The 18929-nt window shown below is 37.9% G+C and overlaps 1 protein-coding gene across 1 annotated transcript in view; it reads right to left on the bottom strand.

The window, feature by feature from the left end:
* Positions 1-2044: 2044 nt before the first annotated feature.
* Positions 2045-18929, bottom strand: part of LOC118806921 (gamma-aminobutyric acid receptor subunit alpha-2) — a 54089-nt gene continuing 37204 nt past the window's right edge. The window contains exons 8-10 of the mRNA XM_036568625.1: positions 13667-13819; positions 5831-6033; positions 2045-2626 (exon numbers count right to left, since the gene is read on the bottom strand). Of these exons, the coding sequence (XP_036424518.1) occupies positions 2318-2626; positions 5831-6033; positions 13667-13819 (665 nt within the window). The 3' untranslated portion in view covers positions 2045-2317. The remainder of the gene's footprint in view (positions 2627-5830; positions 6034-13666; positions 13820-18929) is intronic.

Raw genomic sequence — 18929 nt, 5'->3', positions numbered from 1 at the left:
AAAGCAACGCTAAAAACTACACAGACACCATAAACTTATGGTATATCGTGCACAGGGGTACAATGTTTTGTCGTGAAAAATATTTTATGATTTCATCATTTTTAGAATTCCTGTGAAAACTATGCACTCCTGTGTTGATAAGTTTGTTGACTGCCACTGGAACATTTATCAAACACATGACTTCATAGTCCAGACATTTATAAAGAAATATAAAAAATATTTAAATTTGTTATAGAGGGTAAACAACTCTGGTAAACATGCAGTATTTGAAGCACTTGTAGGTGTTTTGGTCCACATTAAGCCACTGAAGTAAAATCTAATCACAAAATTAAAATAACAATAGTTAAACGTATAAAATTATATGCAAGCAGAGCAACAGCCAAATCCATCAACCTCTCATTTACAAAGGTAAAAACACAACCAGCCATGAGATAAAATGAAACAATCAGATCAAAGAAATAAACAAATACTTAAATAAACAAACACACATAAAAAGTGTGTGTGTATATATATATATATATATATATATATATATATATATATATATATATATATATATAAACAATTCATTAAGTACACCTCCTTGATCCTTGAATCAGACACAGCAGTGCTGCTGGTGCTGGAACGCCTCAGTGTCACTGCTGGACTGAGAATAGTCCACCAACCAAACAAATCCAGCCAATGGCATCGTGTGGGCAGCGTTCTGTGACAACACAAACTGTGCAGCAAAAGATAAACTACTGTCTCTGACTTTTCATCTACAGGGTGGACTAACAAGGTAGGAGTGTCTCATAAAGTGGACAGTGAGTGGACACAGCGTTTAAAAATTCCAGCAGCACTGTTGTGTCTGATCCATTCATACCAGTGCAACGCTAACACGCCACCACCACATCAGTGTTACTGCAGTGCTGAGAATGACCCACCACCGAAATAATAACTGCTCTGTCATGGTTTTGTGGGGGTCATGATCACTGAAGAACAGGGTAAAAGGTGGTTAACAAAGTCAGAGAAACAGATGGACTACAGTCTGTAATTTTAGAACTACAAAGTGCACCTATATAGTGAGTGGAGCTGATAAAGTGGACAATGAGTGTAGATACATGGAGGTGTACATAACGAAGACTTGACTTGGTGTGTGTGTGTAAATATATATCGCTGTTGTCGGAAGAAAAGTATCTCCATTTTTGACGTTTTTCAGTTTTTGACATAATTTAAAAATAACTGTTGCCCTTTACACTGTATGTAAATTTCATGTTGAATGGACTGAAAGAAATGACCCAAAATGTAAAATTTGTAAAAAATTCTGGTTCCATTGACTTACATTAAAAGTAAAGAAGGTTTTTCCTTCTCCTGTAAAGTTTATGATTTTGGAGATACAAGGATTTCTTCCGACAACAATATATATATGTATATACATACACACACACATATGTGTGCGTGTGTATCTATGTAAAGAACAGTGCTGTAAAAATCAACCAAGAGACGATAAAGCATTTTTTTTGTCAAAGAGGTTTACATGGCATGAGTTATAAAAATGCATTTAAGGCTAACTGTGCCCTTAATGTAAAAGCCTGATCTAAATCTCATTACTCATTTTGTTCAGTGGACTGGTTGAGGCTTGTTTGAAAGTCAAAGCTTTCACATTCTTAATTTAATGTAAAAGACTGAAATGAATAAATTAGATCTAATTAATAACTCAAATTAATCGCTTTTTGTAATTATAATTATTATTATTTATGTTTATGCAGGCCAATGTCTTACTGATCTTAATCTGAGAAAAGTAGTGGTTAAAACAAGCACCATTACAAAAAGGCAACATTTACAACAGATAGGTCAAATAATTAATCAAATAAACAGTCAAAAATAAATAAACTATATCATATAATTTACACTACAATATTCTAGTCTAGGTCACAGAAAGAGGTCAAAAGTCAGATTTCAGGAGAACCCAAAACACACTGGAAAAAGTTCATACAACAGCAGAATATACAAACACGCTAAACCAAACAGGGACAACCAATAAATTAAGAAATGAATAAATAAATGAATAAATAAATAAATAAATAGAGACATACAAGGCATATAATTTTATCCATAAATACATATTTACAAAGGCCAATGTCATTTCAAAAGCACTGCAGAAAAAGGTGTAGAAAAGAGAGGAAAGAGAAAGAGAGGCGTCCTGCAACGATCCATGGCTCGGCGGTCTGTTATCGATGAACTGCTTGCGTACGTGAATGAGTGGATGGAGTCCCTGGATGTTTTTTGGCTTTCTCTTTAGTCCTGATCAGTGGATCTTTAGCGCTACTACAGGAAATTACTGGTTGGAAGGGACCATATCTTTGATAACGGGTTCTCTGTTTAAATAGGTGGCCCAGTAGACAAGGTTAAAGGTTCCGAAGAGCACGGGGAACATGATGCGGGACATGCGGTCAATCTTGCTCACGCTGTTGAAGGATTTCTTGTTCTCGGCTGGTTTGCTCTCGGTTTTGGCCTTGCCTGGGTCCGCCACTCCACCCTTAGCGATGGTGGGCAGGACGGAGTCCTTGGTGATGTTGGGAGCGTAGTTAGCCACAGCCACTGCATAGGCATTGTTTTTCTTAATCACTGATGCTTTCTCTTTCTTCTGGAAAGGAAAAAAAAATAATCCACTTTGAGTGAAAATAAAGAAAAGAGGATGCTGAGTGGCAAAATACAATGTTGTGAAGAAGAGTCCCCATATGTTGTTTCTCTTAATAACTGGAATTTGGTAATGGTAATAGGTAGTGGATTGAATCTGAGCAAACAAATGCTGTGGGGCAAAGGTTGTCTAATAAACGTGACTGCTGTTGGAACACTTAGCAGATACAAGACTTAGTAGTCATCCAGTAAGTAATGGTATGCATTATTTGTAGCACTCAAATGTGTACACATTAAGTCAGTGAAGTAAAATCTAATCACACAATTAAAAAAACATTGGTTATAACTGTAAAATAAATTGCAATCAGCCAACGTGAGCATCCTCTCATTTATGAAGGTAAAAGCACAACCAACCATGAGACAAAATAAAACAAAACTCAATACCTTTTTCATGTCTGAATGAGCTAATTCCTTCTAAATCACTCATTTATGAAAAATAAAGAGCTGAGAGGGTTAATTGGATGGTAAAATACAATATAAAGGAGTCGTGAAGAAGAAAACACAGATAAAACGCATTTTAATGTTCACTGTTGACGGCTGAGATTGGTTGGTAATTGCTCGTGGTTTGTATTGGTGTAAACAAACGTTGCCGGACAATTGAAGTCCAACATTAGCTACAATGTTTCATGGCAAATATTCTGATGTCTTTGTTTGCTACTCAATCTACATCCTCCAGACACGCCAGCTAATCATGTTCTCTTTCACATCAGATCAAAGCATCTTCAAAAAAGGCCACTTCCCTTGCTCCTGCCAGCCACATCCTTCCATGTCACGCCTGCTGAATGCGCCAGTGGGAACAACTTAATAATAAGTGCAGAGTCTGAGGGAGAGGGTAATGTTGCAATCTAAATTCACAATGGTTGTTAAGAGAGAGCTAATTTGAGGTTCTGCTATGCTGTCAGGTCTCAGACCATTAAGAGTTTGTCAGCAATACACAGTTTATTATTGACTTTAATGTTATGAATCAAATCAGGTAAGTTGCGTTGTAAATGCATCTGATGGGGTACTGAGCAGTGTGTGATATGAAGCTTAATATTTGATCAGAGTCAATTGTGTGTACAGCTTAATCCAGGACTGACATAACTGTCTTCATGCCTGAAAACATAATGTCACCTTTATAACATTTTCTATAGAGTCTATAAATCCACATTATTAATGCAGATTATTTGTAAACAATATATAGATGTCATATAATATAAACATCAATATATAGATATATTATAAAAGGGTCATTTGAAGCCATTCCCTTATGCATCATTAACAGCAAGACTTCGCCATTGCTTTTTATATATGGGCAAGATTTAACAGTCTGTCACTTGCATGTGGCTTTCTGACATTTACTTAGCATCGTTCGATTATAGCACAAGACATGCTCATAAAAATGCAATGACTTCATTGTATAAAGGCCACATAAACTCCGAATAAGACTGACAGGAAAGACTCTTTATGAAGCTGATGTAAATTGATTACATTGGAAAAAAGGGCTCCTCGTAGGACTTCAGTTAGTCTTGATACTAAGAGAAGACAAGATCGACATCATGCCAGAAAATGTAATTTTTCAGAGCTGACTCTATTGGGTTGTACTATCAGTTGCATTATAGGTCTTTTAAAAGTGCAAACTGAATGAATATCCATTTATACTATGGTAAACTGTCACCAGACAGTATTTCAGTCTAAATGGTGCATCATGAGCAGTAATTTCTATGAGGAAATTGAGTTGGATCAGTGCACGGATCTTTCCAAACTCATTTGCTTTATGTAAACCGATTAGTGCAGATTGGTCCATAGACTAGAGTAGTAACTCTACAATCAGAGTTAATTATAGATGGCTTGACCTGATAAGTAAACTGACCCAAAGAAATTAATACAGGATAATATAAATGGAAAGGTTGAAATCACCAGAACTCCATGATAAAATCATAATTGATTAATCCATGATAACATCATAACAGCTCAAACTCTGGCAGAAGCATTCAATATGCTTCCACACAAAATGTAATAAGTGAAAAAAATATTACCACACTGATTTTTGGAATCTAAACATTCAAAATGAGAAACAGATGAGGTGCAAGAGGGTGTGTAGTGAATCATAACAATAAAAGTCCAGAAAACAAATAATATGTAAATGTGGAATTTGTCAGGCTGAAAAAAAGCAATGCAGTGAATTTACTTGATTGAACTGTGCACATCATTTCCATATGAATGGAATATATTACATCAACACAATTTTGTCTTTCAGTTTACTTAATTTTGGTAGCAATGTGCAATGTAATATGTCACTGTGTGATGTAAAATATCATACGGAACGGAAAGTTTGTAGTTTTCCAAGTGAAAATAAGCTCACATCCTCTACAGATAACTTCTGCACATTTTGATGCAAAATTACTGTTTATTTGCTTAACTTAGCATATCATAAAGAACATGAAATGTATTTGCCTTTATTAAGAGCACTTTCCACAGCTGGGGCCATCTGACCATCTTTTGTGCAGCTCAGAAGAAAGCAATTCACATGTTGTTCGTGTGAATGGTTGCTTCACAACTATTTAAATGAATTTATCAATTTTTGATATTTTGCTGTTAGATATAATTTATACCTGCTAGTTATTGAGTGATTGTTATTATGTTACTTAGGCTAATCTTTAATTTATCAGATTTCTCTACACGTATGTGTTGTCCAGCACCTGCCCACATGACATTAACCATCAGCGCCATGCTGCACGACTTTAAATATTTAGTTTTTTTAAGTTGTTTTTTCAGTGCAGCATAATGCTTAACATATGAATGGGTAATCTGGATTCAAGACTAATATTTTTTTGTGTTTACTTCTTTATGTAAACTTCTAATACTGGTGGAAATGTATGGCCTTCAGATGGAAGTACAGAAGAAAATGTAAGATTTTTTGACTTTTTAACTTAAAAAAATATAAAAAATCATGTATGTCAAGGACAGAAAAAAACTGCAGCTTTACAAATGCTTCTGTAGGTTGTTAAGGCTATTAATATTAAAAACCCTGACATTACCTGATAACCTGTCAGCTGGCATCACATCGCTCTAAAACATAATGAACTGTCTGGCATGCCAATCAATCAGATCAACAAATTACCCCTCTCATATAGGAGAAAGCCTCTGGGTAATTACTTGTCCTCATTACCTTGTCATTGACCACACTTTTGCCGTCCCAGGCCCAGCCACGCTTGGTGAAGTAGTTGACAGTAGCAAATTCAATGAGGGCAGAGAAGACAAAGGCGTAGCACACAGCAATGAACCAGTCCATAGCTGTAGCATAGGCCACTTTAGGCAAGGAGTTACGGGCACTGATACTCAGAGTGGTCATGGTCAGCACAGTGGTCACACCTGAAGAAGATAAAGACATGGACAGAGAGAGAGATTAAATGTAAGTACCAGATTACAACAGAGAAAACCAAGTAACCTGAAGAAGCTGACTAAATCAAAAATCCAGATTATTACAATAGAGACGACTGAGTAATGAAATAATTGTAATGTATGAATAAATGGGCGAATCACCATTATTCAAAAACAATGCCGGATTCTGCAATGCAAATTAGCAGTTCAGCAAACAACAGCAGCATTCTCTGAGACAAAAATGGAAAATATCCTCTGCCCCAGACCTATTGTTTCAGACTTCTAAGCGTCTATAAAAAAGGCAACATAGCGGGCCTTAACGCCTCACTGAACCTCATTTCCTCATTCTCTCTAATTTTCCTGTCTCTCTCATACGCGTAAACCAGCATTTAGCACCAAAATGTAATGTATTTTTAGACTGTGTCTGGAAAATTAGCCAAAGTGCGTTGAATCTCTCTGGCCTACTTTTTTGCTCTAGCTGCGAAGAATAATAAATGGCAAAGGCTGTATTTTTTAGCAGGGCAAAGACTTAACACCAAGCTTAATGAAGCCCCTCTGGCACTTTCACACCTCCCAGCATGCACTGCACTGATCAGAGGGCCAGTGACATCATCAAGGGATTCCAAAAAGAACCACATATCGGGTAAAGGAACACCTCTGGCTTCTGATCCTAGTTTAGAATGACAGAAGCGTCTGACACACACAGAGAGCCTAAGGTTTTTCTCACTGAGCCTAATAAACAAACGCCTCCCATTAGTTTCAAAATTGCAGCAACAATATGAGGGCCATCAAAGGGTCATGCCACTCTGACCCTAAGAATACAAAACAGTGGCTACATTTCAGCCAAAAATGCCATATGGATGCAGGCAATGAAACAGCACAGCATTAAAATGAATAGGCTGGGAGGGCAGGGGGGCTGGCTGTGAATGAGGGAGAGGGCAGTAGTAATAAAATGTGATTGCGCACACATCAGGTGATTTGTTTGCTGAAGCGTTCAAATCTCTAATCGCCTCATTCATATTGATGATGGGGAACGTACAACACAGTGCTAAGCTTCAGGATCTGGAAGACTCAGGCCAAAAGGGATCTGACACTGTTTAGCTCTAAGCAAGAGGCAGCCTTCTGTGACTGAAGAAAAAAGACTGCAGTGACTACTAATGAATGAGGGGATGGCTGTTATCTTCTCGTTTTTTCCAGGTTTTTCTGCCCAGGGTATTCTTTTAAGTCATTATGGATCGTAATGGGTCATTATTTCACACTATGGAAGACCTTTCAGCAACACTTTATTTTAGGTGGACATTATAATGCCCTTATAAGACCAACAGCTGCTAAATAACTGGCTTCTTATTACTCTTGTAAGGAGTACCTAAGACGTATAAATTGTTTTGAGATTATTTTATTTGTGTAGTATTTGTCATAATCTTGCACAAAGCCCTCACCTGTGCATGGAGTCTACACAGTCTGGAGTGCACTTATTGATTCTTATTTGATCACGGGGTTTGCATGAACCATGCTTATCTACATGGTGGCGAGCAAGACCCAAAGCACAGTACAATGAAAAACGTGTTGCAAACTTGGAAAACTATACCTGAGCTACGTTTTACAAATGTGCTGCAAATGCAGAAAACACATGCTTCAGAGAATGGAATGGAACGGAACAGAAGAAACTTCAGAAACGCTTCAAAGCCAGGCACAACATCGGAAATGTTTCTGGAAGACTCTCAAAGGGGAAGTGATATCTGTGATGGAAAATGAGATCAAGAAAAGACCAAGAAAAGGAACCACAGAGAAAACCATGGAGACATTCTAGTAAGTTCATAGTTAACCTGGCTGGTTGGTCAGCTGACATGTCATACCTATACTATATTAGCTGTCAGTCATATTTCCTATTGCTATTTGAAATTTTACATTTACACTCCACAGCATTTTGTGGCATTTCTAAAGTTGAATGTATTATATAGTTATTTTGATGGGAGTAATTTCTGTGTTTGCAGTTTTTCATTTTGCAATGTGTTGGGTCTTGTTGGCCACCGTAATACCTAGCCAGTTAGATTGAGTCTTATCAGACTGTGTCAGCAAAGCACTGTCTGGATGTCTTCAAATCAAGAAATCATGTGCAGAAGACTATAATGTGCAATACACCAATAAAGGTGCTCTGTAAAATGTTTAATCGTAGTGATGGAAGAGATGTGCCAGACAATCTCAAATCTTCAGATTCTTTTAAAGCAGAATTTCCTTAACAGTTCAAAACGCACACTCTCTAAGTCATAACATGCTGGATTCAGAAGAATTCCTTGTGCCTCTGCTTCTTCTGTGTACAATAATAATATTTATGTCCATCTTATTCTTGTGCATATTTGACAAATCACTGAAATTTAACTCATTTTCTCACAGTAACCACAAAATGCAATTTCCACCTGTTTTGGAGGTCCCACAGTTGAACTATGCATTTTTTTTACCTCAGTAATGTTGATGGAATATATTTTGATGAAAATATGGAGGCGTCTTCATAGGTGAGCTAGCAAGTCAAGTGCTATTTTGAAGCACAGTTTTTGACATCAAGAAAGCTGCGGGTGTCCTGTCTGTTTTATCTCAGCATGGCATGGCTGTCTTTGTGGAGAAGTGTGAATTGTTTTCACAGCACACTTTCACAGCAAACTGTCACTGGGGCAGTACACCTCTTCTGTCACTGGGGTGGTACTCTTAAGAGTACATCTTTAGTACCTTTAATTAGCAAACATAATTGTATTATATTCCATTGAAATTACATTTTTAAGCTGTACTGACACCACACATCCTGTCTTCACTCCATGCTTTTTATTTTATTGTTCTGTTTTGAAACATTAGGTTAGGAAAACATAACATGCATACTCTTTCCCTAGGAAAAACATATTTAAGGTCCAGATTTAGACCTTAAAACTATTGTTGTAGCTTTGAGGGTACATTTACATTGTATGTACCTGCACAGTACTTTTTTTGACCATGTGCAGGGAGTTCTCACCCCTCCCCTTTCACCCCTTATTGCTCACTAGCAGCTCAACACAGAGTCATAACATTTCACACACAGACAGCCAACAGCCTCCTGGTTAATCTGCTGATATAGTTACAAGGAAAATATTTTATTTTATTAACCTAATTCAAAATTTCAGAGTCAATTTCCATTCTGGTAGCAGAATGGCCACTATCGGGGGCCTGCAGAAAGAGAATTTTCATGTTTTTGTCAATATCATTTGGGAAAGGGTTCCAGAGTATAAAGAGAGAGAATCAGACAGAGAGAGAGAAATATATTGTGTGTATGCCTCATCCCTACTGAGGTTTCTCAACAGCAGCTGAATGATATGTATAACCAGGCAAGTAAAGTAGAAGTCCACACTGCAAATTTATAAAGGTTTATATTCTGACATAAATATTTGATATCCAGGGGTGACCAACTGTCAGTTCGCACCAAATACATTAACATTTCTACTACCATCAGCTAATGTAATACCAGGTCACATATGCAACCCATGTTGAAACTTGTAATAATGTTGCTTGAATTGTTCAAATGATTGTACATAATTCAGCTTGATTATTGCTTAATAAATTAGCAACAATCAGCCAGTGTATTACCAGCTATTGACTTGCTAAGGCTTAATACAAGCATTAAAATGGAATCCTAAAATAAGGTATTCTAGTACTTCATGCGTCTGGGAAAAATCCCCATTATCAGGCATTTAAATGTGTTAGAAAGGAGACTGACCTGCAAAAGAAGACTGTCAGGGATGTGAAACACCAGAACATTAACAAATAAGCCTTCAAAAAAAAAGCATTACTATAAAATACAGTTTCATGTAACAAGACAGTCCATAGTATTGGAACAACACACAAACACATTGCTGAATCCTTTACATGTCTCATTTTCACGCACACTACTCAAGACACAACACACATTTCACCAATCCTATTTCTGTTACAGTACTCTAAAAATAATTACCTAAAAGCACTCATCCATACAATTTAAATGCCCTCTAAAGCAAACACTCTCTCTGTCTCTCTCTTTCAGTCTCACTCACAAACACACACACACACATACAGAAAATAACCTGCACCAGACAACATGCATTAGTTACGGTGAACGACTATTTGGCCTTGTACCATATAGCTAAAGGGAGATGGTGTTCTCTCCTGGCTTTCATATGGCCAGTCTGACTCACATCTGAGCTGCTCCACATTTCAAGACCTTTCTAACATATGCACAGACCAGCTGCAACATCATCAAAAATGAAACAGTGACATTCATGATTATCATATTAGATTAACAGCCAGAGGTTCACCAGCGCTGTCCTGTAACCACACGTGCGCTACCTGCAGTGGATATCCTCATACATTAGCAAACAACTGTGCTCTCTGCATATCCGCTACTTTCAATAATACAAAACAGATTTTCTTGCATATACATGTATAAAATGTTTCAAATAATTAGTAGGAAGCTGAAAAAAATGAAGAGATTTGAAATGTGTCCAAAATGACCACCATGGATCATTCCATAATTAATGAGATGGAGCTGTAGAACATCTATAATGAAGTTGGAATAAAAGTAAGATCCAGAATGTCTATTTTGCAAAGTGGTGATCAAAGCGTTCGCAAATGGAGTCTCCAAGTGTCTAAATGTTGGCCCAATCATCAGGACATTCCATCCTTAGTGATCCGAAGTGACACTGTACAAGCACATGCTAGCCTTTACTCTCCCAGCTTGATATTAGGTGATAAAATGACTATATAATTCACACATATTAATTCTCATCATAAACATCTTGTTCCCACAACAACTCGACATATTAAATAAAACATCTGAACCCCTTCTGGTGTCTTGTTTTTGATATTTAAATCTACACCGTATAAGTTGTTCATGAATAAACTAACAATTAATAAGACAATTGATTCCAAACCTGTGATCTATGCCCTCACCATCCATGCTTTACAGCTGTTATATGAGAGCTGTAAAACAGGTGAATCACACAAAAGGTGACCCAGATTTCGGATGGAAGGCAGGAAGAGTAACAGGCTTGTGGATGGATATTAGTTCCAGAGCCCAAGGTGAGGTTCTCACTCCTCTGAAGCTGGCTGCTGTTCACCTAGGCTGGCTGAGCTGAGCATTAGCTCTGAATAACTGCAGACAGTAAAAATCTGGAGGGGAGTCTATCACTGAAGTGCGAGGACAGCAGATAAGAGAGAGAGAGAGAAAGAGACAGACAGCTGGACAACTGCCAGAACAGCTTTGGGCAGAAAGTGTAGAGACTAGAGTGAAGGAAAAGGCAAAAAAAATGAAAAACAGGGAACCTGAGAAAAGGACAGGGGAGAAAAAAGAAGAGGGTGAGAGACAGAGAGGCAGGGGATGGAGGAAGAGAGAGAGACTCAACTACTGAACATTACCTGCTTAGTAGCACAAAGCTGAGGGAATCTCCACGGTAACCAGACAGAGTTCTCTACCTGGACCCCATAATTCCTTCCGAAACTCTGATTAATTCCGTTCTTTTCCCAGCTAAAGGCCTCAGCCTGGAGCAAGAGACTTGGGAATACTTGAAAATACTTCAGCAAGAAAGTTGATTAAGTATTTTGGACATATTTTTCAGTTTCCATAGTGGCATAACTGCGATCTTAAGTAGGGTCACTCATATATAAATTACTTTTAGTATTTTGAAAAAAGCAGTGTTTGCTTTCTTGCTCAATATTGTCCCAGCCAAGGTGGTGCTCTAATAAAGGTTAGATTGATGAATAAAAATGTAAACAATGTTATAGAAAATGTAATTTTCTTTCTTACTTAAAGATGTTAGGCCTTAATCAAGTTGATGCTGTAATGTAGGCTGGTTACAGTATATTATTAAATCATATCTACCCAGGGGTCATGGGGATACAATTACATAAGTAGCAATGTAAGGGATCCACTAAAGACCTTAGGGGCTTTGGTTGCCATAAGCCCATCCTGCGCTATGGGCCCCAGTGCCATTGCCCCGCCCGCACTGCTGTTAATTACACCACTCACTTTATAATGTTTACACCACAAAGATTTCAAATTCAAGGTCTTAAAATTCTTCCTCAGCCAAGCCCCTACATCTACAATTCCTTCCAGTGTCATCGAAGATTAATTGCCATTGATTTTTGTCGTAAGCAGGGATCACAAGGCAGCAGCACTTTATAACCTTCAGCTATAAAAGCCATCATAAATCATAAACCTGGCGTGACACATTTATCAGCGACACATGCCACCTTCTGACGGATTTAGTGAGCCGTTCTGAGGATGCACTCATTTCCATACTGCCTATTTATTGAGTGGAATGTGCATGCTGGGAAAACAAGAGAACACGATAAAGAATCACGCAGTGTTGGTGTAAGTGCATTTTAACTAAGCGATATAAAAAATCATCACATGATAAACAGCATGGGGTACTGGTGTAGACTACTGACAAACCAGAGGGGGATGGAGTTGTTTGGGAATATTGTAATCTGGGAATTAACCTGTGTGCCAGAGGTTGTACAGCTGCAGTTTCCTTGAGTAAGGGATGTATCTAAGCCCTGTCATCCCATTTATATACTCAAAGGAATGTACCTGTAAATCAGAATATGTTCTTAATTGACCTCTCCATGCTGTGCATACAAATGCCTTGCTACCTGCTACTGTTGTGAGATTGGACAAACTTTATGAAACAATGCGGAAAATGTACCCTATTGAGATGTAGTGCATACACAACTACAATTTCTGTTTTTGTCAGAATGCCTCAATTTCAAATTTCATGTCAAAATAATTTCAATGTTAATAACTCTGTATGTGTATGAAAGTTCCCACTGTTAGGATGGTCTGGTTATAGTGGTTTTTGTATGTAATGGTAACTCTAACGGTAACTGTGGCAAGTGCTATGTCATTGCTGTTTAAAACCCATCGATTAGATTTTCATAAACTGGAAACTGAACATTATGTAGTGACTCTAAAGAAACATTGTAGCAGTCTGATGTGAATAATTTAATTTTAAGTTATGTTGAATTTATGTAACTAAAATATTAATGTATGTGCTGCTATTTCCCATTAGGCTGAATGATAACTACAAGTAATACTGGGCTGCCATGAAGAGAGCTTTGGAAATAGCAAATACATCGACTAATCAATATTTATTTTATTTGTGCTAATTGTATTTATTCCAATATTAGTGTTTTCTTAGCAAATAAATGCTTCCTGCTCAGATATATTTTTCCTAATTTCATCAGGTGCCTAAAACATTTGCACAGTTCTGCATATATAGATAAAATGCAAAAATGTGCAATATTGTATGAGGCCAGGTGGAATAGACAGCGGCAGATGATTTAAGTTCCGGAAATAAAAGATATTGTCACATCTCCAGAATGGTAACTTTAAATAAGAGGGCAAAGAGAGGGTAAAGAGATTTCATTCTAAGCAATTGTAGAGCATTTTTATTGGTCCATTCATCATGAAATTTTCGCATAATGTAGGGCAGCTGCTGTGTTCAAATAAAGAAGAAGAATAAAAACCGACAAAAACAGAGACATGTTTTTTGGTCAGCGATGATATGTGTAACAATGTATACACAGCATTGTGAGTTACGCAAGCCTAAGAATAATTTCTAGGACTCACCAAACACAGTCCTGGCAGGCACGGATTCCCGATTGAGCCAAAAGGACACCTGAGACAGGATGACTGTCATGATGCATGGCAGGTACGTCTGAATCACAAAATAACCAATCTTCCTCTTCAGATGAAAGTGAGCTGTCATCACTGTGTACTCGCCTGGAAAGAGAAGGAGAGGGTCTCATACAGTAAATAAGGCTAAGAATACTGTGAGCGGTTCCAATTATACATTACTATGACAAAGCAAACGTGAGAAAAGCTGATTAGAATATGCTGGTTTTCTGTTTAGGTATGATATTCCCCATCTTTAGCAATTTATGAAACATTGAATGATGAAAGAGGTTTGATTATTATGAACTGTAATGACCCTACAGGGAAATTTGTCATTTCGCTGATTAACTATGCTCAGTCTGGGAGCAACAGCATCACCAGAAGAGCATTAACCCCTGTGGGAGTTAAGTGCCTTGCCCAAGAGCATTTCATAAACCCCACAAGCAGCCAGTCCTGGGGTCTGAACCCATAATCTTCTAGTTGATGGCTCACCTCTTCTACCACTGGGCTACATATCAGTGAAGCTACATGCTTTAATAAATTATATTTATTGAAGTGAACACCTTTCTGCACATTTTAATGCAAAATTTATGTGCACTGAACTATGTTTAGTTAATTTTGTTTTTATTAGTTACTTTTAGTATTTAGTTTATTTGCTGAATTTAACATATTGGGGAAAAAAGAAGACATGAAATGTGTACTGTGCAAAATTTATGTTAAATTCAGTAAAACAAATAAAATTTGCAAAAAAATGTTTAAGTTTTTTCTTTGTCCTAAAACTGCTACACCTCACTGGAGAAACTCATGCCATATTCAGGCACAAAAACTTTTTTTTTTCAGATTGGTTATATTTTCGTCTAGCAGTGGCACCAGTATAAAACTAGAATCTCTAACTTTTGTTCTTTTTTCTGTCTTAGCCTACACATGGCCACATTTTCTCTTGTATAATAGGAACACTCTCCATTAAACCAAATTTTAAAACATCAAGTCAGCGCAGATTCAGAGCTGGTAACTCAACAGCCTGAGAGGAGACAATGGGGCGAAGTTGGAGAATAAGTGTGACAATGGCATGAAGTGGTTAACACATTAGGCCGGTGTAATTTGCGCGTCTCAATAGCTCTGTGAGCTACAGCAACATGGCACGCTGCCTGGCTTGGAAGAGAAGATCTCTCACAGAAAACTGTCCACGAGACAGAAGGAGAGAGAGCGTGAGCAAGATGTGCGTTGCCCATGGCAACAGAAGAGAGAAATGTATCTGGATTCTTTGCGCTTGGTGGAGGATGCCTTGATGCTGTCACTTGGCAGAGAGGGAAACTCCTTCTCTCTTTCTATAGAGCGAGCACACAGAAAAGGGATTTTACCCCGATCTAATCCTCTAAGACACACTCTCCCCTCTTTTGTCGGAGTGCACACTCCACACTCACTGCCTCCGTTTGTCCCTCACGGAAGCGCGCAAGGCTGGACTGGTGCGTAGCTTTAGCGCAGAAGAATTTGCCTCAAATGAGCTCGTGTACTCTCAGTGCCCTGTGGTGCTCTCTATCTCCTTAATTCAATTTGCCATGCCTCTCCCCATGCCTGTGTGCGCGGCGGATAAGGAGGAGGATGAAGTGAGAGTGTGTGAGTGAGAGCGAGAGAGATAGAAAGAGTGACACAGAAGAGTGAGAGACAGAAAAGGGAAGGAGAGATAGTGTAGTGTATGTGGAGCAGCTTAAGGCCACTGTCTGTGTAGCGTGAAGATCGTAATTATGGCGTGAAGATGAAATTTGAACAGGACGACGTCACTAGGGGCTGGCACCACACCACTAAAAGAGTGCATTCGCTCAAATATTGGGACAAAAACAGTCAGCCAGAAACAAAAGCGTTAATACGCCAGGAAGCCATGAATATGTAGCAAGTTATGTTGTGATTCCACTTGACATAACTGTAATTCATGTTGCACTGTTATGTCAGGCCCAGTAGCATTACTGAGGATTCTACACATTGTGAACTCTTTCTGGCCACTTTATTTGAAATATCTTGTTGTACAGATGTACATTTAGAGATCATAGCTCATATATTTACACACACAATTTGTGCTAGTAATCCTAGTCCTTCCTTAGTGGTCAGCTTCAGACCACACAACCACTTTTGGCTGGATATTTTCAGTTGGCAGACTGTTTTCATCTCAGCAGTGACACTGATGTGTTTAAAACAACACAACATCCCCTGACATGCCTCTATCATGTTGCTGTCCCTGGTGTGCTGAGAATGGTTCACCACATAAATAATAGCTGCTCAGCAGTGGTCCTCTGACTGTCCCTTTCCCATTTCTGGCAGAGTAGAGGGGGGGCTGATAAACTGTGGGCTATACATACAAACTGCACCTATATTTTATCAGGTACACCTACAAACCGCATCTGTATGGAAGGTATACCCAGTAAAATACTGTAGCTAGATTCAAGGAAAGTGTAGTTATTGAACCGGCAATTCAGTTTATATGAACCTTTCTAATGAATTAGTTCAAACCATGGTCCCACAGTAAGAAATTTGCGCATTCAGAGCACAGATATTTATGATCTATTTAAACCTAATGCATTATTTGCGACAGTAATAAGCTAAATATATACAAAATCATCACTTATAGTGTACTTTCTATTGGGTGGTGGCTGTCCCAAACCCTAAGCACTAGTATTATGATTGTTTTGATAGTGAGAAAATGGAATGTTCAGTCATTAATCTTAATAAAATAAACATATTAAGGTATAGGTTTACTCCAAGCAAAAGGATTTTAGTCTAAAGTCCAAGCTAGTTAAAAGTCTGAAATGTGTTTTAGCTCTGACTTTGAATCAGTTCTGTAGAATGGTCCATATTAAATGTCAAATACCCTCACAAGTGATCATTTTACACTGTGTATATGCTTAATGCCTCGTTTAGCTTCTGTATGTACAGATTTACCTCAATATTTTATACTTTATCAAATGTACTAGACTTTATTTTCACAGTGACAGCGAAGCAACATTTTTCATGCTGGCCTACATCACATGTGGCAATGTGACTCATTCTCTTTTTTATGCTAGTGCAGTGGTGCTTACTTCATTTCATTTGTGAACATGCAAATGCACTGAATTGTTTTAGCACATATTTAATTCATTTTCTTTATAAGAAAGCCCAGTCTGTCAAATATGCCTCAATATGTCTGAGGTGTTTATTAAATACTACTTGTGAAATGGGGTTGTCATTGGTGCACTGAACTGTGTTTGACCTAGGGCCTTCAGATGAATTATTAGTGCCATTAATGTTTTAATGCCATCAAGGAATTTTCCTTATTTGAACCTTTGACCACTCTTAATTGTCCATGCTGAAGCCCAGCTGCTCACACAGTCTACATAGATTGTTGGACTGTAGCCCTCTCATTCAAAATGGCTTATGAAGCAAAAACGTCAGTACATTTGTTTGACTATGGTGGACAGTGCTTGTGGGAGACCTCTGAAGAAATCAACAAGCAGCAAATTAAAAAAAAAAGGCAAACAGAAAAGCTACAGTTCCTCTCACAAGAGTGAGAGGCCACAATCGCAGAAGAGGTGGAATCATTGACTACATGTACAACACTCAGGGGAACACTTAGGGCCTTCTAGGACTTCAAAGAAGGCCTAATGATTTCTGGGAACAAAAAATTGCAGCTCTGTGGATTTTTAGTTATATTTATTTAACAGAATAAAATACTAATACTAACACTACTCTTATTTTATTAAGTATAGGGTGGAAACAAAAGGGTTACATTTTTTAAATGCCATGTGTTTTTCTCTGTGGTATCTCAGTAGATATAGCAAAGCAAGCTCTCCTCTAACACATTAGCACATTACAAAATGACAGAGGAATCAACCAATCATGTTTTGATTTCCAATAAGTGGGACCAATTTCATGAATAAAAAAAAGTCACTGTACACCTTCTGCAAGTCCCAGAAATTTCACTGACTGAATTGAAGTGGCAGCTTAATTAATGGGCTGTTAGAAGTAGAAAACAGCAGCGGCAGCTCTAAACCAGGTCTCTCAACTGAGTCACTGTGAAATTGTTACAAGGTAAAATATATGCTAATATGTCTGTTACAAGCTTTAAGCAAATCATGGATTGTTCTATAGAGGCTTCAAATGTCTGTGTTTAATCTAGAACTTTCCAAGAGGATTTCTGTAATCATTCAAATTTTCCATTCCACCTTAAATGCTGCAGCAGTTACATTCTGGTGCCTAAATGCACTGAATTGTAACTGCTGCACCGCTTAATGGAATGGGTATTTCAAATAAGAAGCTTACTTCAGTCTAGTCAGAAGGTGTTCATGCAAATCACTTAGCACAAACAAATTACTGTAATCCTATAGGGACACTAGTATTAGCATTATCGTTGAGGTGCATTTTTTTCTTTTTCTTTTACTAAGGTTTTATATTTATGGCCCAATTTGAAGGCCTGGTTGTAATAGTCATGGTTCACCACTGATATATGACATATATGATGTATACAGTAATTGTTGCTCTCACTGGATGTCAGTAAAATAGATACATTGTGATGAAGTTTTTTGTGTCTACTCTAATATATATTACAAAATGTACTGCTTTTTAAATGAAAACAAATATAAGGTTGAATTTGAGCAATTAAACAAAAGCAATTAATTGTGACTACACAAAACAATGTGATTAATCAAGATTCATTATTCAAATATAATAAGTAAGGGCTATTATTGTAGTTCGACAGGCCTAGTTTTATCGGACTTGCTAAGTGACTGGCAATAAACAGCAGATGCCAAGGACATCACAGACTTAGGCAACTTTATACATAGCACACCTCTACAAATACACGAACACAATCCCTCTTCCTCTCTCTCTGCCTGTGTTCCAAACAAGAACAAAGATCTAGCCTCCTAACTGCTACGAGCGATCATGAGCAGCTCTCTTCTCCCACCAACTGCAGGACCATCACCATGGCGATCGTTGTTTGAAATGCAGATGTGTCATCGTCGAGCAGGGTGGCACTGCAGAAACGTGGCTCACAGTTTCTTTGATACAAGTATGAGTCAAGCCACCAATTACGCCAAAATGATGAATGCTTCTCTCAAAGCAAGACATGAAGGAGCAACAAGACTCAGAGAGCAAGGAAGGCAGGCACAGGACATGGGAATTCACACAGAAAACAAACATGTGACTAAGAGCAGTCATGCATTTATTATGGATCCAGTAATCATCTTTC

Source organism: Colossoma macropomum, unplaced genomic scaffold, assembly GCF_904425465.1.
Source record: "Colossoma macropomum unplaced genomic scaffold, Colossoma_macropomum, whole genome shotgun sequence".
NCBI lineage: Eukaryota > Metazoa > Chordata > Actinopteri > Characiformes > Serrasalmidae > Colossoma > Colossoma macropomum.
This window is presented reverse-complemented; position numbering and strand designations above follow the sequence as displayed.